At 41.1% G+C, this 18,764-nt stretch overlaps 1 protein-coding gene across 5 annotated transcripts in view; it reads left to right on the top strand.

Annotated features, from left to right (window-relative positions):
• GMCL1 (germ cell-less 1, spermatogenesis associated) overlaps window positions 1-18,764 on the top strand; it is a 509,303-nt gene that overhangs the window by 191,179 nt on the left and 299,360 nt on the right. For all 5 annotated transcript variants that reach the window (XM_053718223.1, XM_053718225.1, XM_053718220.1 and 2 more), the window contains one exon: window positions 193-258. In XM_053718223.1, coding sequence (XP_053574198.1) covers window positions 193-258 — 66 coding nt within the window. The remainder of the gene's footprint in view (window positions 1-192; window positions 259-18,764) is intronic.

The raw sequence follows: 18,764 nt of genomic DNA, 5'->3' as shown, positions 1-18,764 counted from the left end.
ATTCTCAGACTAATCTTTTCTTTAAATGCATCATTCTATCTAGGTTTTATTTAGTGTTTAATTTCTCTTTAATATAGCTTTCCAATTGTGTGATTTGTGGTTACACTAGGGGGTACTATAAATGATTGATATCATATATATATATATATATATATATTATATATATTTTTTTTTGTTTTTTTTTAATTATAGGTGCCTTGAATGGCTTTTAAATAACCTGATGACTCATCAAAATGTTGACCTTTTTAAGGAGCTAAGGTAAGTGAAATTTATAATATTAGATAAGCAATGCAATAATTTATTGCCTTCTGTTAGAATACGTTTTTCATAAATCGCAAAACACTGCAGTTCCATAAATACTTTAAATATGTCAAATATGTATCCTAGCGGGACCTATCTTTGCATATTTACCACATTGAGTGATTAAAGTTTTCTCCTTCATTCTGTAATGATTCATTTTATCCTTTTATTCCGCTTCTTTAGCATATTAAGCCTTCTCTTGTTAACCTCTGTACAAGATAGGAATGAAAAAAAATGTTCTAGTTTTTCTGAGCTCTGAACAAGTCGGGAGATCATTAGCAGTGGGGATTTTTTTAGTTCTTTGCATATATCCTAGTGCTTTTCTTAATTTCTCTAAAATATCCACTTTATTTCTTGACTTGGTACATTTTACTTTGATTGTACTTTGTCAGTTCATCAGAATACACGCTGTATAAGAGGCTAGGAAGGTCACAATTTTCTGGATATTAATCACCGTCCAGGGAACTATTTATTCAGCTACACAAAAAATCAGGGTCATTCCTTCATCCTGATTTGAGATAGTTCAGCTTACAGCTGCATGAAATGATCTAACTTTTGAAAAGGATATAAAGTAACCATTATTTTTGACACAACTAAATGGAGGATAATTTAAAGGGACATGCAACTAATTTTTCTTTTTTACTTTTTTTTAACCCCTTAATGACTGGGGACGTGCAGGGTACGTCCTCAGAAAAAAGGCAGTTAACGCCTGAGAACGTACCCTGCACGTCCTCAGTGTGGAAAGCAGCTGGAAGCGATCCTGCTCGCTTCCAGATGCTTTCCGGTTATTGCAGTGATGCCTCGATATGGAGGCATCCTGCAATAACCTTTTCAAGCCATCCGGTGCAGAGAGAGCCACTCTGTGGCCCTCTCTGCACCGGAGATCGGTGGCTTGCTGCGTTGGTGGGTGGGAGCCGGACCGGGAGGCGGGTGGCGGCCATCGATGGCCCTGGTTATGTGAAGGGGGGCGGGATCGTGGGCGGGGGTGGCTGGGGGCGCGCACTGGCGCGCGCGCGTGCATGGGGAGGGAGCGGGTGGGAACCGCTACACTACAGAAAATGCTGAAAATAAAAAATGTGAAAAATGTCAAAAAATTTTTACGATCAGCAAGGTGGTGGGGGTTTGTCTGTGGGGGGGGGGAGGGGGGTTGGGGAAGCTACACTACAGAAAAAAAAAATAAACAAAAGAACACTTTTTATTGCAAACTGGGTACTGGCAGACAGCTGCCAGTACCCAAGATGGCCCCCAATAAGGTAGAGGGGAGGGTTAGAGAGCGGTTTTGGGGGGGGATCAGGGAGGTTGGGGGCTAAGGGGGGGATCCTACACAGTAGCATATGTAAGTATGCTAAAAAAAATTATTTTCTTCTGTTATGTGTGATCAGTCCACGGGTCATCATTACTTCTGGGATATAACTCCTCCCCAACAGGAAATGCAAGAGGATTCACCCAGCAGAGCTGCATATAGCTCCTCCCCTCTACGTCACTCCCAGTCATTCTCTTGCACCCAACGACTAGATAGGATGTGTGAGAGGACTATGGTGATTATACTTAGTTTTTATAACTTCAATCAAAAGTTTGTTATTTTACAATAGCACCGGAGCGTGTTATTACCTCTCTGGCAGAGTTTGAAGAAGAATCTACCAGAGTTTTTTACTATGATTTTAACCGGAGTAGTTAAGATCATATTGCTGTTTCTCGGCCATCTGAGGGAGGTAAAAGCTTCAGATCAGGGGACAGCGGGCAGATGAATCTGCATTGAGGTATGTAGCAGTTTTTATTTTCTGAATGGAATTGATGAGAAAATCCTGCCATACCGTTATAATGACATGTATTACTCTACACTTCAGTATTCTGGGGATGGTATTTCACTGGAATTACTCTGTTAAAAGTACATTAAACCTTTTAATAGGTATTTATTATGTTAAACGTTTGCTGGAATGTAGAATCGTTTGCATTTTCTGAGGTACTGAGTGAATAAATGTTTGGGCATTATTTTTCCACTTGGCAGTTTGCTTGTTTTAATTGTGACAGTTTCGTTTCTCTCTCACTGCTGTGTGTGAGGGGGAGGGGCCGTTTTTGGTGCTCTTTGCTACGCATCAAAAATTTCCAGTCAGTTACTCTTGTATTTCCTGCATGATCCGGTTCATCTCTAACAGAACTCAGGGGTCTTCAAACTTCTTTGGAGGGAGGTAGATTCTCTCAGCAGAGCTGTGAGACTTATATATTGACTGTGATTAAAAACGTTGCTCTGTAATTTTTATGTTTCAAATTTAATTATTGTTACTTTACTAATGGGAACAAACCTTTGCTAAAAGTTGTGTTATTTTCAAGGATTGATGCTATAACTGTTTTTCAGTTCATTATTTCAACTGTCATTTAATCGTTTAGTGCTTCTTTGAGGCACAGTACGTTTTTGTTAAATAAGATTGTAACCAAGTTGCAAGTTTATTGCTAGTGTGTTAAACATGTCTGATTCAGAGGAAGATACCTGTGTCATTTGTTCCAATGCCAAGGTGGAGCCCAATAGAAATTTATGTACTAACTGTATTGATGCTACTTTAAATAAAAGCCAATCTGTACAAATTGAACAAATTTCACCAAACAGCGAGGGGAGAGTTATGCCGACTAACTCGCCTCACGTGTCAGTACCTGCATCTCCCGCCCGGGAGGTGCGTGATATTGTGGCGCCTAGTACATCTGGGCGGCCATTACAGATAACATTACAAGATATGGCTACTGTTATGACTGAAGTTTTGGCTAAATTACCAGAACTAAGAGGCAAGCGTGATCACTCTGGGGTGAGAACAGAGTGCGCTGATAATACTAGGGCCATGTCTGATACTGCGTCACAGCTTGCAGACCATGAGGACGGAGAGCTTCATTCTGTGGGTGACGGTTCTGATCCAAACAGATTGGATTCAGATATTTCAAATTTTAAATTTAAATTGGAGAACCTCCGTGTATTACTAGGGGAGGTTTTAGCGGCTCTTAATGATTGTAACACTGTTGCAATACCAGAGAAATTGTGTAGGTTGGATAAATACTTTGCGGTACCGGCGAGTACTGACGTTTTTCCTATACCTAAGAGACTAACTGAAATTGTTACTAAGGAGTGGGATAGACCCGGTGTGCCGTTCTCACCCCCTCCAATATTTAGAAAGATGTTTCCAATAGACGCCACCACACGGGACTTATGGCAAACGGTCCCTAAGGTGGAGGGAGCAGTTTCTACTTTAGCTAAGCGTACCACTATCCCGGTGGAGGATAGCTGTGCTTTTTCAGATCCAATGGATAAAAAATTAGAGGGTTACCTTAAGAAAATGTTTGTTCAACAAGGTTTTATATTGCAACCCCTTGCATGCATCGCGCCGATTACGGCTGCGGCAGCATTTTGGATTGAGTCTCTGGAAGAGAACCTTAGTTCAGCTACGCTGGACGACATTACGGACAGGCTTAGAGTCCTTAAACTAGCTAATTCATTCATTTCGGAGGCCGTAGTACATTTAACCAAACTTACGGCTAAGAACTCAGGATTCGCCATTCAGGCACGTAGGGCGCTGTGGCTAAAATCCTGGTCAGCTGATGTAACTTCTAAGTCCAAATTACTTAATATACCTTTCAAGGGGCAAACTTTATTTGGGCCCGGTTTGAAAGAAATTATCGCTGACATTACAGGAGGTAAGGGCCACGCCCTGCCTCAAGACAAAGCCAAAGCTAAGGCTAGACAGTCTAATTTTCGTCCCTTTCGGAATTTCAAAGCAGGAGCAGCACCAACTTCCACTGCACCAAAACAGGAAGGAGCTGTTGCTCGTTACAGACAAGGCTGGAAGCCTAACCAGTCCTGGAACAAGGGCAAGCAGGCCAGGAAACCTTCTGCTGCCCCAAAGACAGCATGAATCGAGGGCCCCCGATCCGGGACCGGATCTAGTGGGGGGCAGACTCTCTCTCTTCGCCCAGGCTTGGGCAAGAGATGTTCAGGATCCCTGGGCGCTAGAGATCATATCTCAGGGATACCTTCTAGACTTCAAATTCTCTCCCCCAAGAGGGAGATTTCATCTGTCAAGGTTGTCAACAAACCAGATAAAGAAAGAAGTGTTTCTACGCTGTGTACAAGATCTGTTATTAATGGGAGTGATCCATCCGGTTCCGCGGTCGGAACAAGGACAAGGGTTTTACTCAAACCTGTTTGTGGTTCCAAAAAAAGAGGGAACTTTCAGGCCAATCTTGGATTTAAAGATCCTAAACAAATTCCTAAGAGTTCCATCGTTCAAAATGGAAACTATTCGGACAATCTTACCCATGATCCAAAAGGGTCAGTACATGACCACAGTGGATTTAAAGGATGCTTACCTTCACATACCGATTCACAAAGATCATTACCGGTATCTAAGGTTTGCCTTCTTAGACAGGCATTACCAGTTTGTAGCTCTTCCATTCGGATTAGCTACGGCTCCAAGAATCTTCACAAAGGTTCTGGGTGCCCTTCTGGCGGTACTAAGACCGCGAGGAATTTCGGTAGCTCCGTACCTAGACGACATTCTGATACAAGCTTCAAGCTTTCAAACTGCCAAGTCTCATACAGAGTTAGTTCTGGCATTTCTAAGGTCGCATGGATGGAAAGTGAACGAAAAGAAGAGTTCTCTCCTTCCTCTCACAAGAGTTCCATTCTTGGGGACTCTTATAGATTCTGTAGAAATGAAGATTTATCTGACAGAAGACAGATTAACAAAGCTTCTAAATGCATGCCGTGTCCTTCATTCCATTCAACTCCCGTCAGTAGCTCAATGCATGGAGGTGATCGGCTTAATGGTAGCAGCAATGGACATAGTACCCTTTGCACGTCTACATCTCAGACCGCTGCAATTGTGCATGCTGAGTCAGTGGAATGGGGATTACTCAGATTTGTCCCCTACTCTGAATCTGGATCAAGAGACCAGAAACTCTCTTCTATGGTGGCTTTCTCGGCCACATCTGTCCAGAGGGATGCCATTCAGCAGGCCGGACTGGACAATTGTAACAACAGACGCCAGCCTACTAGGTTGGGGCGCTGTCTGGAATTCTCTGAAGGCTCAGGGACAATGGAATCAGGAGGAAAGTCTCCTGCCAATAAACATTCTGGAATTGAGAGCAGTTCTCAATGCCCTTCTGGCTTGGCCCCAGTTAAAAACTCGGGGGTTCATCAGGTTTCAGTCGGACAACATCACGACTGTAGCTTACATCAACCATCAAGGAGGGACAAGAAGCTCCCTAGCAATGATGGAGGTATCAAAGATAATTCGCTGGGCAGAGTCTCACTCTTGCCACCTGTCAGCAATCCACATCCCGGGAGTGGAGAACTGGGAGGCGGATTTCTTGAGTCGCCAGACTTTTCATCCGGGGGAGTGGGAACTTCATCCGGAGGTCTTTGCCCAAATACTTCGACGTTGGGGCAAACCAGAGATAGATCTCATGGCGTCTCGCCAGAACGCCAAACTTCCTCGCTACGGGTCCAGATCCAGGGATCCGGGAGCGGTTCTGATAGATGCTTTGACAGCACCTTGGAACTTCGGGATGGCTTATGTGTTTCCACCCTTCCCGCTGCTTCCTCGATTGATTGCCAAAATCAAGCAGGAGAGAGCATCAGTGATTCTAATAGCGCCTGCATGGCCACGCAGGACTTGGTATGCAGATCTAGTGGACATGTCATCCTGTCCGCCTTGGTCTCTACCTCTAAGACAGGACCTTCTGATACAGGGTCCATTCAAACATCAAAATCTAACTTCTCTGAAGCTGACTGTTTGGAAATTGAACGCTTGATTTTATCAAAACGTGGTTTTTCTGAGTCGGTTATTGATACCCTGATACAGGCTAGGAAGCCTGTTACCAGAAGGATTTACCATAAGATATGGCGTAAATACCTATTCTGGTGCGAATCCAAAGGTTACTCCTGGAGTAAGGTTAGGATTCCTAGGATATTGTCCTTTCTACAAGAAGGTTTAGAAAAGGGTTTATCGGCTAGTTCATTAAAGGGACAGATCTCAGCTCTGTCCATCTTGTTACACAGGCGTCTGTCAGAAAATCCAGACGTCCAGGCCTTTTGTCAGGCTTTAGCTAGGATCAAGCCTGTGTTTAAAACTGTTGCTCCGCCATGGAGTTTAAACCTTGTTCTTAACGTTCTACAAGGAGTTCCGTTTGAACCCCTTCATTCCATTGATATAAAGTTGTTATCTTGGAAAGTGTTATTTTTAATGGCTATTTCTTCGGCTCGGAGAGTCTCTGAGTTATCAGCTTTACATTGTGATTCTCCTTATTTGATTTTTCATTCTGATAAGGTAGTTCTGCGTACAAAACCTGGGTTCTTACCTAAGGTAGTCACTAACAGGAACATCAATCAAGAGATCGTGGTGCCTTCCCTGTGCCCGAATCCTTCTTCAAAGAAGGAACGTCTTCTACACAATCTGGATGTAGTTCGTGCCCTCAAGTTCTACTTGCAGGCAACTAAGGATTTTCGACAAACGTCTTCCCTGTTTGTCATTTATTCTGGTCAGAGGAGAGGTCAAAAAGCTTCGGCTACCTCTCTCTCCTTCTGGCTTCGTAGCATAATTCGTTTAGCCTATGAGACTGCTGGACAGCAGCCTCCTGAAAGAATTACAGCTCATTCTACTAGAGCTGTGGCTTCCACTTGGGCCTTTAAGAATGAGGCCTCTGTTGAACAGATTTGCAAGGCTGCAACTTGGTCTTCGCTTCATACTTTTTCCCAAATTTTACAAATTTGACACTTTTGCTTCTTCGGAGGCTATTTTTGGGAGAAAGGTTCTTCAGGCAGTGGTTCCTTCTGTATAATGAGCCTGCCTATCCCTCCCGTCATCCGTGTACTTTTGCTTTGGTATTGGTATCCCAGAAGTAATGATGACCCGTGGACTGATCACACATAACAGAAGAAAACATAATTTATGCTTACCTGATAAATTCCTTTCTTCTGTTGTGTGATCAGTCCACGGCCCGCCCTGTTTTTTAAGGCAGGTAAATATCTTTTAAATTATACTCCAGTCACCACTTCACCCTTGGTTTCTCCTTTCTCGTTGATTCTTGGTCGAATGACTGGGAGTGACGTAGAGGGGAGGAGCTATATGCAGCTCTGCTGGGTGAATCCTCTTGCATTTCCTGTTGGGGAGGAGTTATATCCCAGAAGTAATGATGACCCGTGGACTGATCACACAACAGAAGAAAGGAATTTATCAGGTAAGCATAAATTATGTTTTTTTTTAAAAACCCTTTTATTTTAGTACTGGCAGACTTTCTGCCAGTACTTAAGATGGCGGGGACAATTGTGGGGTGGGGGAGGGAAGGGAGCTGTTTGGGAGGGATCAGGGGGTGGGATGTGTCAGATGGGAGGCTGATCTCTACACTAAAGCTAAAATTAACCCTGCAAGCTCCCTACAAACTCCCTAATTAACCCCTTCACTGCTAGCCATAATACACGTGTGAGGCGCAGCAGGATTTAGCGGCCTTCTAATTACCAGAAAGCAACACCAAAGTCATATATGTCTGCTATTTCTGAACAAAGGGGATCCCAGACAAGCATTTACAACCATTTGTGCCATAATTGCACAAGCTGTTTGTAAATTATTTCAGTGAGAAACCTAAAATTGTGAAAATTTAATTTTAATTTGATCGCATTTGGCGGTGAAATGGTGGCATGAAATATACCAAAATGTGCCTAGATCAATACTTGGGGTTGTCTACTACACTACACTAAAGCTAAAATTAACCCTACAAGCTCCCTAAAAGCTCCCTAATTAACCCCTTAACTGCTGGGCATAATACACTTGTGGTGCGCAGTGGCATTTAGCGGCCTTCTAATTACCAAAAAGCAACGCCAAAGCCATATATGTCTGCTATTTCTGAACAAAGGGGATCCCAGAGAAGAATTTACAACCATTTATGCCATAATTGCACAAGTTGTTTGTAAATAATTTCAGTGAGAAACCGAAAGTTTGTGAAAAAATTTGTGAAAAAGTGAACGATTTTTTGTATTTGATCGCATTTGGCGGTGAAATGGTGGTATGAAATATACCAAAATTGGCCTAGATCAATACTTTGGGATGTCTACTAAAAAAAAATATATACATGTCAAGGGATATTCAGGGATTCCTGAAAGATATTAGTGTTCTAATGTAACTAGCGCTAATTTTGGAAGAAAAATGGTTTGGAAATAGCAAAGTGCTACTTGTATTTATGGCCCTATAACTTGCAAAAAAAGCAAAGAACATGTAAACATTGGGTATTTCTAAACTCAGGACAAAATTTAGAAACTATTTAGCATGGGTGTTTTTTGGTGGTTTTAGATATGTAACAGATTTTGGGGGTCAAATTTAGAAAAAGTGTGTTTTTTTCCATTTTTCCTCATATTTTATCATTTTTTTATAGTAAATTATATGATATGATGAAAATAATGGTATCTTTAGAAAGTCCATTTAATGGCGAGAAAAACGGTATATAATATGTGTGGGTACAGTAAATGAGTAAGAAGAAAATTACAGCTAAACACAAACACCGCAAAAATGTAAAAATAGCCTTGGTCCCAAACGGACAGAAAATGGAAAAGTGCTGTGGTCATTAAGGGGTTAATCAAATTTGCTTTGTTATTCTTTGTTGAAGAGCCCAGAGGCAGAACATGCTTTTATCTAATATGTCATCACAGAAAATGCAGAAAGAACAGGACATATGCAGGAACTGTTGACGCTTTTGCTTTGCAGTGCTGCCCCACATCAGGCTGTTCAAACAGCACTTTGCTCTGGCTGCACTATGTAAGTGTTAAAGGGACATGTAACCCAAATTTTTTCTTTCATGATTTAGAAAGAGCATGTGATTTTAAACAACTTTCTAATTTACTTCTATTATCTAATTAGCTTCATTCTCTTGATATTCTTTGCTGAAAAGCATTTCTAGATATGCTCAGTAGCTGCTGATTGGTAGATGCACATAGATGCCTCGTGTGATTGGCTCACACATGTGCATTGCTTTTTCTTCAACAAGGATATCTAAAGAATGAAGCAAATTAGATAATATAATTCAATTGGAATGTTATTTAAATTTGTATTCTCTACCTGAATCATGAAAGAAAATGTTTGGTTTTAGTGTCCCTTTAACTCAGTGCACTGATTAGCGACTCTTTTTTTAGGGATTTTTTTTAAACCCCGCCATCTAGTCTTTCTCTGTCTGCAAAGCTGTGACTTCTGAATGTAGGAAAGGGTTTTGATCAATACTACATTTTTACCTTATTTATGTAATGTTACACCAAGAGCAAAGGAAACAAATGTATTCAATAGACTTTTTAAAAATATACTTTTTTTTTCTCTTCAACCAATTTGAAATGCAGTTTTCATCTGCTGCAATATATTATAAATTTTAAAAACAGATTTATTTTCCAGTTAATAAACACTTTGCAGTTGAGCTGGTGCTTTAATGTAACTGCCTAATTTAAAATTTAATTTAATTTCAAATTTAAATTAAATTTCCAAACATTTTCACAAAAAAAAAAAAAAAGGATCTCATCGCAAAAAGTGAAAAAGAATTCTGCCTCAGGGTTGAAGAGACATCTAGATAGGTAACGTGCACATGTCTGAAACACTACATGAAAGGAAATAGTTCTGCGATCTAGTGCTTTTGGTAATGTATATCATTGTTGCATGCACGCTTACTTACCTTCATGGTTTTCAGCAAAGTATAACAACAAAATGAAGAGAATAGAAGTAAATTGGAATGCCATTTTAAAATTGTATGCTCTGTCTGAACCATGAAAGATAATTTTTTGGGGGGTTTTAAGTCCTTTTAAGAAATGAATGGGATTTATACCAGTTACCTAGAAAAGGTATGTGTGGGAAATTGTGTATCATTACTTCTCATTCAAACTAACTACTGTGACTATACGTTAAGTGCCACTTTCCAAATCTTCAAACTACATCTGAAATTTTGAAGTAAATTCTATATAGTAAAATTAGTATTTTTAGACTGTACTTTAGTCAAAATCACTGCACCAGTCTTCATGAAATGTGGCAATGGATTCCATGGGGTATTGGTTTAGTAGTTTTCTTTGGAAACAGAAAAAATATGTTCCTTAGATTTAAAACTTAAATGTTCCTTCCAACAGTTCTACCTAATATGTGCAAGTGGTATCACGTAAAAAAAAAAGAAAAAAGGACTGCACTCTCAATATGGACTGGGTACACTTGCTATGTCACTGCAAAACTCACATCTCTGTGTACTCACAGTCGTACAGCTCCCTGCAACCCCTGGCACTCAGCTTAAAGGGACAGTAATTATTAGACATTCATGATTCAGACAGAGCATAAAACTTTCCAATGATTTAATTTCCTTCTTTTTCTTGTTATCCTTTGTTGAAAGGTTAATCTAGGAAAGCTCAGGAGCAGCAAATAACCTAGGTTCTAACTGCTGATTGGTGGCTGCATATACTGTATATACTGATTGTCATTGGCTCACCCATGTGTTCAGTTAGAAACCAGTAGTGCATTGCTGCTCATTCAACAAATGATACCAAGAGAATGAAGCACATTTGATAATAGAAATAAACTGGAAAGTTGTTTAAAATTGTATGTTCTACCTTAATCACGAAATACATTTTTTGGGTTTCATGTCTCTTTAAACCGTTTGGCCAAATGCAACTAGGTCTTCTATTTTGCCTTTAACCAAGCTGTGTGCTTAATTCAGAAAGAACATGCATTTTAAAGCAACTTTCCAATTTACTTCAATTTACATATTTACTTCATTGTCTTGTATCCTTTGTTGAAGAACATACATAGGTTTAGAAGCTGGAATACACAAGCTGGTGATTAGTGGCTGCACATATATGCCTCTTGTCATTGTCCTACCAGATGTGTTCAACTAGCTCCCAGTAGTACATTGATGTCCCTCAACTTACTCTTTAATAATGGATACACAGAGAATGAAGCCACTTTTTATAATAAAAGTAAATTGTAAAGTTGTTTAAAATGATATGCTGTATCTGAGTCATGAAAATGTAATTTTGACTTTTTTTGTCTCTTTAAATATAAACAGCTCTTTGATTTATTGTTATGCTTTCCACCTTCTTTGGGACATTTTTCAATGAAAACTGGTTTTAAAGGGACAGTAAACACTTAGAGATGGTAATATAAAATGATAAATTGTGTATATGTATATGTATGTATATATATATATATATATATATATATATATATATATATATATATGTGTGTGTGTGTATGTATATATATATATATATATATATATATATATATATATATATATATATATATATATATATATATATATAAACCTCAATATATTTTCATTATTTATTTCTCTTGTTAAGTGTATCCAGTCCACGGATCATCCATTACTTATGGGATATTAACTCCTCCCCAACAGGAAGTGCAAGAGGATTCACCCAGCAGAGCTGCTATATAGCTCCTCCCCTAACTGCCATTACCAGTCATTCTCTTGCACCCAACGAATAGATAGGATGTGTGAGAGGACTGTGGTGATTATACTTAGTTTCATACCTTCAATCAAAAGTTTGTTATTTTATAATAGCACCGGAGTGTGTTATTCCTTCTCTGGTAGAATTTGAAGAAGAATCTACCTGAGTTTTTCTATGATTTTAGCCGGAGTAGTTAAGATCATATTGCTGTTTCTCGGCCATCTGAGGAGAGGTAAACTTCAGATCAGGGGACAGCGGGCAGATTAATCTGCAAAGAGGTATGTAGCAGCTTATTATTTTCTGACAATGGAATTGATGAGAAAATTCTGCCATACCGATATAATGTAAACTCAGCCTTAAATGCAGTAGCAGCAACTGGTATCAGGCTGTCATGTATGTATATTTTACACTTCAGTATTCTGGGGAATGGCACTTCAATGGAATTATACTGTATGCATAAAACTTTAGCCTAATTTGCAGGGACTAGCAACAGGCTTTTTAATAACACTCAATTTATTAATGTTAAACGTTTTTTGCTGGCATGTAAAATCGTTTAATTTTCTGAGGTACTGGGTGAAAAAATGTTTTGGGCACTATTTTTTTCCACTTGGCAGTCGTTTTATTTAATTTATGACAGTTTACTGATCTCTCTCACTGTTATGTGTGAGGGGGAGGGGCCTTTTTTGGCGCTTTTGCTACGCATCAAAAAATTCAGTCAGAAGTTTGTCTTCCCTGCATGATCCGGTTCATCTCTACAGAACTCAGGGGTCTTCAAAACTTGTTTTGAGGGAGGTAATCACTCACAGCAGAGCTGTGAGATTGTAGTTGACTGTGATAAAAAAACGTTTATTTCTGTATTTTTTTTTTTCTGCTATCAGGGTTAGTTATCCTTTGCTAATGGGAGCAATCCTTTGCTAAAATTGTGTTTTTTACAAAGATTTGATGCTATAACTTTTCAGTTTATTAATTTTCAACTGTCATAACTTTCTCCAACATAGGTGTGTCCGGTCCACGGCGTCATCCTTACTTGTGGGATATTCTCTTCCCCAACAGGAAATGGCAAAGAGCCCAGCAAAGCTGGTCACATGATCCCTCCTAGGCTCCGCCTACCCCAGTCATTCTCTTTGCCGTTGTGCAGGCAACATCTCCACGGAGATGGCTTAGAGTTTTTTAGTGTTTAACTGTAGTTTTTTTTATTCAATCAAGAGTTTGTTATTTTAAAATAGTGCTGGTATGTACTATTTACTCTGAAACAGAAAAGAGATGAAGATTTCTGTTTGTAAGAGGAAAATGATTTTAGCAACCGTTACTAAAATCCATGGCTGTTCCACACAGGACTGTTGAGAGGAATTAACTTCAGTTGGGGGAACAGTGAGCAGTCTTTTGCTGCTTGAGGTATGACACATTCTAACAAGACGATGTAATGCTGGAAGCTGTCATTTTCCCTATGGGATCCGGTAAGCCATTTTTATTCAGACAGTAAATAAGGGCTTCACAAGGGCTTATTAAGACTGTAGACATTTTCTGGGCTAAATCGATTCATATATACACATATTTAGCCTTGAGGAATCATTTAATCTGGGTATTTTTGTAAAATAATATCGTTAGGCACTGTTTTAGACACCTTATTCTCTAGGGGCTTTCCCTAATCATAGGCAGAGCCTCATTTTCGCGCCGGTATTGCGCACTTGTTTTTGAGAAGCATGACATGCAGTCGCATGTGTGAGGAGCTCTGATACATAGAAAAGACTTTCTGAAGGCGTCATTTGGTATCGTATTCCTCTTTGGGCTTGGTTGGGTCTCAGCAAAGCAGATACCAGGGACTGTAAAGGGGTTAAAGATAAAAACGGCTCCGGTTCCGTTATTTTAAGGGTTAAAGCTTCCAAATTTGGTGTGCAATACTTTTAAGGCTTTAAGACACTGTGGTGAAATTTGAACAATTCCTTCATACTTTTTCGCAATTGCAGTAATAAAGTGTGTTCAGTTTAAAATTTAAAGTGACAGTAACGGTTTTATTTTAAAACGTTTTTTGTACTTTGTTATCAAGTTTATGCCTGTTTAACATGTCTGAACTACCAGATAGACTGTGTTCTGAATGTGGGGAAGCCAAGGTTCCTTCTCATTTAAATAGATGTGATTTATGTGACACTGAAAATGATGCCCAAGATGATTCCTCAAGTGAGAGGAGTAAGCATGGTACTGCATCATTCCCTCCTTCGTCTACACCAGTCTTGCACACATCTAGCGCGCCAATACTCCTTACTATGCAACAATTAACGGCTGTAATGGATAATTCTATCAAAAACATTTTAGCCAAAATGCCCACTTATCAGCGCAAGCGCGACTGCTCTGTTTTAGATACTGAAGAGCATGGGGACGCTGATGATAATGGTTCTGAAATGCCCCTACACCAGTCTGAGGGGGCCAGGGAGGTTTTGTCTGAGGGAGAAATTTCAGATTCAGGGAAAATTTCTCAACAAGCTGAACCCGATGTGATTACATTTAAATTTAAGTTGGAACATCTCCGCGCTCTGCTTAAGGAGGTATTATCCACTCTGGATGATTGTGAGAATTTGATCATCCCAGAGAAACTATGTAAAATGGACAAGTTCCTAGAGGTCCCGGGGCTCCCAGAAGCTTTTCCTATACCCAAGCGGGTGGCGGACATTGTAAATAAAGAATGGGAAAGGCCCGGTATACCTTTCGTCCCTCCCCCCATATTTAAAAAATTGTTTCCTATGGTCGACCCCAGAAAGGACTTATGGCAGACAGTCCCCAAGGTCGAGGGAGCGGTTTCTACTTTAAACAAACGCACCACTATACCCATAGAAGATAGTTGTGCTTTCAAAGATCCTATGGATAAAAAATTAGAAGGTTTGCTTAAAAAGATGTTTGTTCAGCAAGGTTACCTTCTACAACCAATTTCATGCATTGTCCCTGTCACTACAGCCGCGTGTTTCTGGTTCGATGAGCTAGTAAAGGCGATCGATAGTGATTCTCCTCCTTATGAGGAGATTATGGACAGAATCCGTGCTCTCAAATTGGCCAATTCTTTCACCCTAGACGCCACTTTGCAATTGGCTAGGTTAGCTGCGAAAAATTCTGGGTTTGCTATTGTGGCGCGCAGAGCGCTTTGGTTGAAATCTTGGTCAGCGGATGCGTCTTCCAAGAACAAACTACTTAACATTCCTTTCAAGGGGAAAACGCTGTTTGGCCCTGACTTGAAAGAGATTATCTCTGATATCACTGGGGGTAAGGGCCACGCCCTTCCTCAGGATAGGTCTTTCAAGGCCAAAAATAAACCTAATTTTCGTCCCTTTCGTAGAAACGGACCAGCCCCAAGTGCTACGTCCTCTAAGCAAGAGGGTAATACTTCTCAAGCCAAGCCAGCCTGGAGACCAATGCAAGGCTGGAACAAGGGAAAGCAGGCCAAGAAACCTGCCACTGCTACCAAGACAGCATGAAATGTTGGCCCCCGATCCGGGACCGGATCTGGTGGGGGGCAGACTCTCTCTCTTTGCTCAGGCTTGGGCAAGAGATGTTCTGGATCCTTGGGCACTAGAAATAGTCTCCCAAGGTTATCTTCTGGAATTCAAGGGGCTTTCCCCAAGGGGGAGGTTCCACAGGTCTCAATTGTCTTCAGACCATATAAAGAGACAGGCATTCTTACATTGTGTAGAAGACCTGTTAAAAATGGGAGTGATTCATCCTGTTCCATTAGGAGAACAAGGGATGGGGTTCTACTCCAATCTGTTCATAGTTCCCAAAAAAGAGGGAACGTTCAGACCAATCTTAGATCTCAAGATCTTAAACAAGTTTCTCAAGGTTCCATCGTTCAAAATGGAAACCATTCGAACAATTCTTCCTTCCATCCAGGAAGGTCAATTCATGACCACGGTGGATTTAAAGGATGCGTATCTACATATTCCTATCCACAAGGAACATCATCGGTTCCTAAGGTTCGCATTCCTGGACAAGCATTACCAGTTCGTGGCGCTTCCTTTCGGATTAGCCACTGCTCCAAGGATTTTCACAAAGGTACTAGGGTCCCTTCTAGCGGTACTAAGACCAAGGGGCATTGCAGTAGTTCCTTACTTGGACGACATTCTGATTCAAGCGTCGTCCCTTCCTCAAGCAAAGGCTCACACGGACATAGTCCTGGCCTTTCTCAGATCTCACGGATGGAAAGTGAACGTGGAAAAGAGTTCTCTATCTCAGTCGACAAGGGTTCCCTTCTTGGGAACAATAATAGACTCCTTAGAAATGAGGATTTTTCTGACAGAGGCCAGAAAAACAAAACTTCTAAGCTCTTGTCAAACACTTCATTCCGTTCCTCTTCCTTCCATAGCGCAGTGCATGGAAGTAATAGGTTTGATGGTAGCGGCAATGGACATAGTTCCTTTTGCGCGCATTCATCTAAGACCATTACAACTGTGCATGCTCAGTCAGTGGAATGGGGACTATACAGACTTGTCTCCGAAGATACAAGTAAATCAGAGGACCAGAGACTCACTCCGTTGGTGGCTGTCCCTGGACAACCTGTCACAAGGGATGACCTTCCGCAGACCAGAGTGGGTCATTGTCACGACCGACGCCAGTCTGATGGGCTGGGGCGCGGTCTGGGGACCCCTGAAAGCTCAGGGTCTTTGGTCTCGGGAAGAATCTCTTCTACCGATAAATATTCTGGAACTGAGAGCGATATTCAATGCTCTCAAGGCTTGGCCTCAGCTAGCAAAGGCCAAGTTCATACGGTTTCAATCAGACAACATGACGACTGTTGCGTACATCAACCATCAGGGGGGAACAAGGAGTTCCCTGGCGATGGAAGAAGTGACCAAAATCATTCAAAGGGGGGAGACTCACTCCTGCCACCTATCTGCAATCCACATCCCAGGAGTGGAAAATTGGGAAGCGGATTTTCTGAGTCGTCAGACATTACATCCGGGGGAGTGGGAACTCCATCCGGAAATCTTTGCCCAAATTTCTCAACTGTGGGGCATTCCAGACATGGATCTGATGGCCTCTCGTCAGAACTTCAAGGTTCCTTGCTACGGGTCCAGATCCAGGGATCCCAAGGCGACTCTAGTAGATGCACTAGTAGCACCTTGGACCTTCAAACTAGCTTATGTATTCCCGCCGTTCCCTCTCATCCCCAGGCTGGTAGCCAGGATCAATCAAGAGAGGGCGTCGGTGATCTTGATAGCTCCTGCGTGGCCACGCAGGACTTGGTATGCAGATCTGGTGAATATGTCATCGGCTCCACCATGGAAGCTACCTTTGAGACGAGACCTTCTTGTTCAAGGTCCGTTCGAACATCCGAATCTGATCTCACTCCAGCTGACTGCTTGGAGATTGAACGCTTGATCTTATCAAAACGAGGGTTCTCAGATTCTGTTATTGATACTCTTGTTCAGGCCAGAAAGCCTGTAACTAGAAAAATTTACCACAAAATATGGAAAAAATATATCTGTTGGTGTGAATCTAAAGGATTCCCTTGGGACAAGGTAAAGATTCCTAAGATTCTATCCTTTCTTCAAGAAGGATTGGAGAAAGGATTATCTGCAAGTTCCTTGAAGGGACAGATTTCTGCCTTGTCTGTGTTACTTCACAAAAAGCTGGCAGCTGTGCCAGATGTTCAAGCCTTTGTTCAGGCTCTGGTTAGAATCAAGCCTGTTTACAAACCTTTGACTCCTCCTTGGAGTCTCAACTTAGTTCTTTCAGTTCTTCAGGGGGTTCCGTTTGAACCCTTACATTCCGTTGATATTAAGTTATTATCTTGGAAAGTTTTGTTTTTGGTTGCAATTTCTTCTGCTAGAAGAGTTTCAGAATTATCTGCTCTGCAGTGTTCTCCTCCTTATCTGGTGTTCCATGCAGATAAGGTGGTTTTACGTACTAAACCTGGTTTTCTTCCAAAAGTTGTTTCTAACAAAAACATTAACCAGGAGATAGTCGTACCTTCTTTGTGTCCGAAACCAGTTTCGAAGAAGGAACGTTTGTTGCACAATTTGGATGTTGTTCGCGCTCTAAAATTCTATTTAGATGCTACAAAGGATTTTAGACAAACATCTTCCTTGTTTGTTGTTTATTCTGGTAAAAGGAGAGGTCAAAAAGCAACTTCTACCTCTCTCTCTTTTTGGATTAAAAGCATCATCAGATTGGCTTATGTGACTGCCGGACGGCAGCCTCCTGAAAGAATCACAGCTCATTCCACTAGGGCTGTGGCTTCCACATGGGCCTTCAAGAACGAGGCTTCTGTTGATCAGATATGTAGGGCAGCGACTTGGTCTTCACTGCACACTTTTACCAAATTTTACAAGTTTGATACTTTTGCTTCTTCTGAGGCTATTTTTGGGAGAAAGGTTTTGCAAGCCGTGGTGCCTTCCATTTAGGTGACCTGATTTGCTCCCTCCCTTCATCCGTGTCCTAAAGCTTTGGTATTGGTTCCCACAAGTAAGGATGATGCCGTGGACCGGACACACCTATGTTGGAGAAAACAGAATTTATGTTTACCTGATAAATTACTTTCTCCAACGGTGTGTCCGGTCCACGGCCCGCCCTGGTTTTTTAATCAGGTCTGATAATTTATTTTCTTTAACTACAGTCACCACGGTATCATATGGTTTCTCCTATGCAAATATTCCTCCTTAACGTCGGTCGAATGACTGGGGTAGGCGGAGCCTAGGAGGGATCATGTGACCAGCTTTGCTGGGCTCTTTGCCATTTCCTGTTGGGGAAGAGAATATCCCACAAGTAAGGATGACGCCGTGGACCGGACACACCGTTGGAGAAAGTAATTTATCAGGTAAACATAAATTCTGTTTTTTCTGTGCTTCTTATAGGCACAGTACGTTTTCATATTATAGTAAATTACTTGAAAAGTATTTCCAAGTTGCTAGTTTATTTGCTAGTGTGTTAAACATGTCTGATTCAGAGGAAGATATCTGTGCTATATGTGCTAAAGCCAAAGTGGAGCCCAATAGAAATTTATGTACTAACTGTATTG

This window comes from Bombina bombina, chromosome 6 (assembly GCF_027579735.1).
Source record: "Bombina bombina isolate aBomBom1 chromosome 6, aBomBom1.pri, whole genome shotgun sequence".
Taxonomy (NCBI): domain Eukaryota; kingdom Metazoa; phylum Chordata; class Amphibia; order Anura; family Bombinatoridae; genus Bombina; species Bombina bombina.
This window is presented reverse-complemented; position numbering and strand designations above follow the sequence as displayed.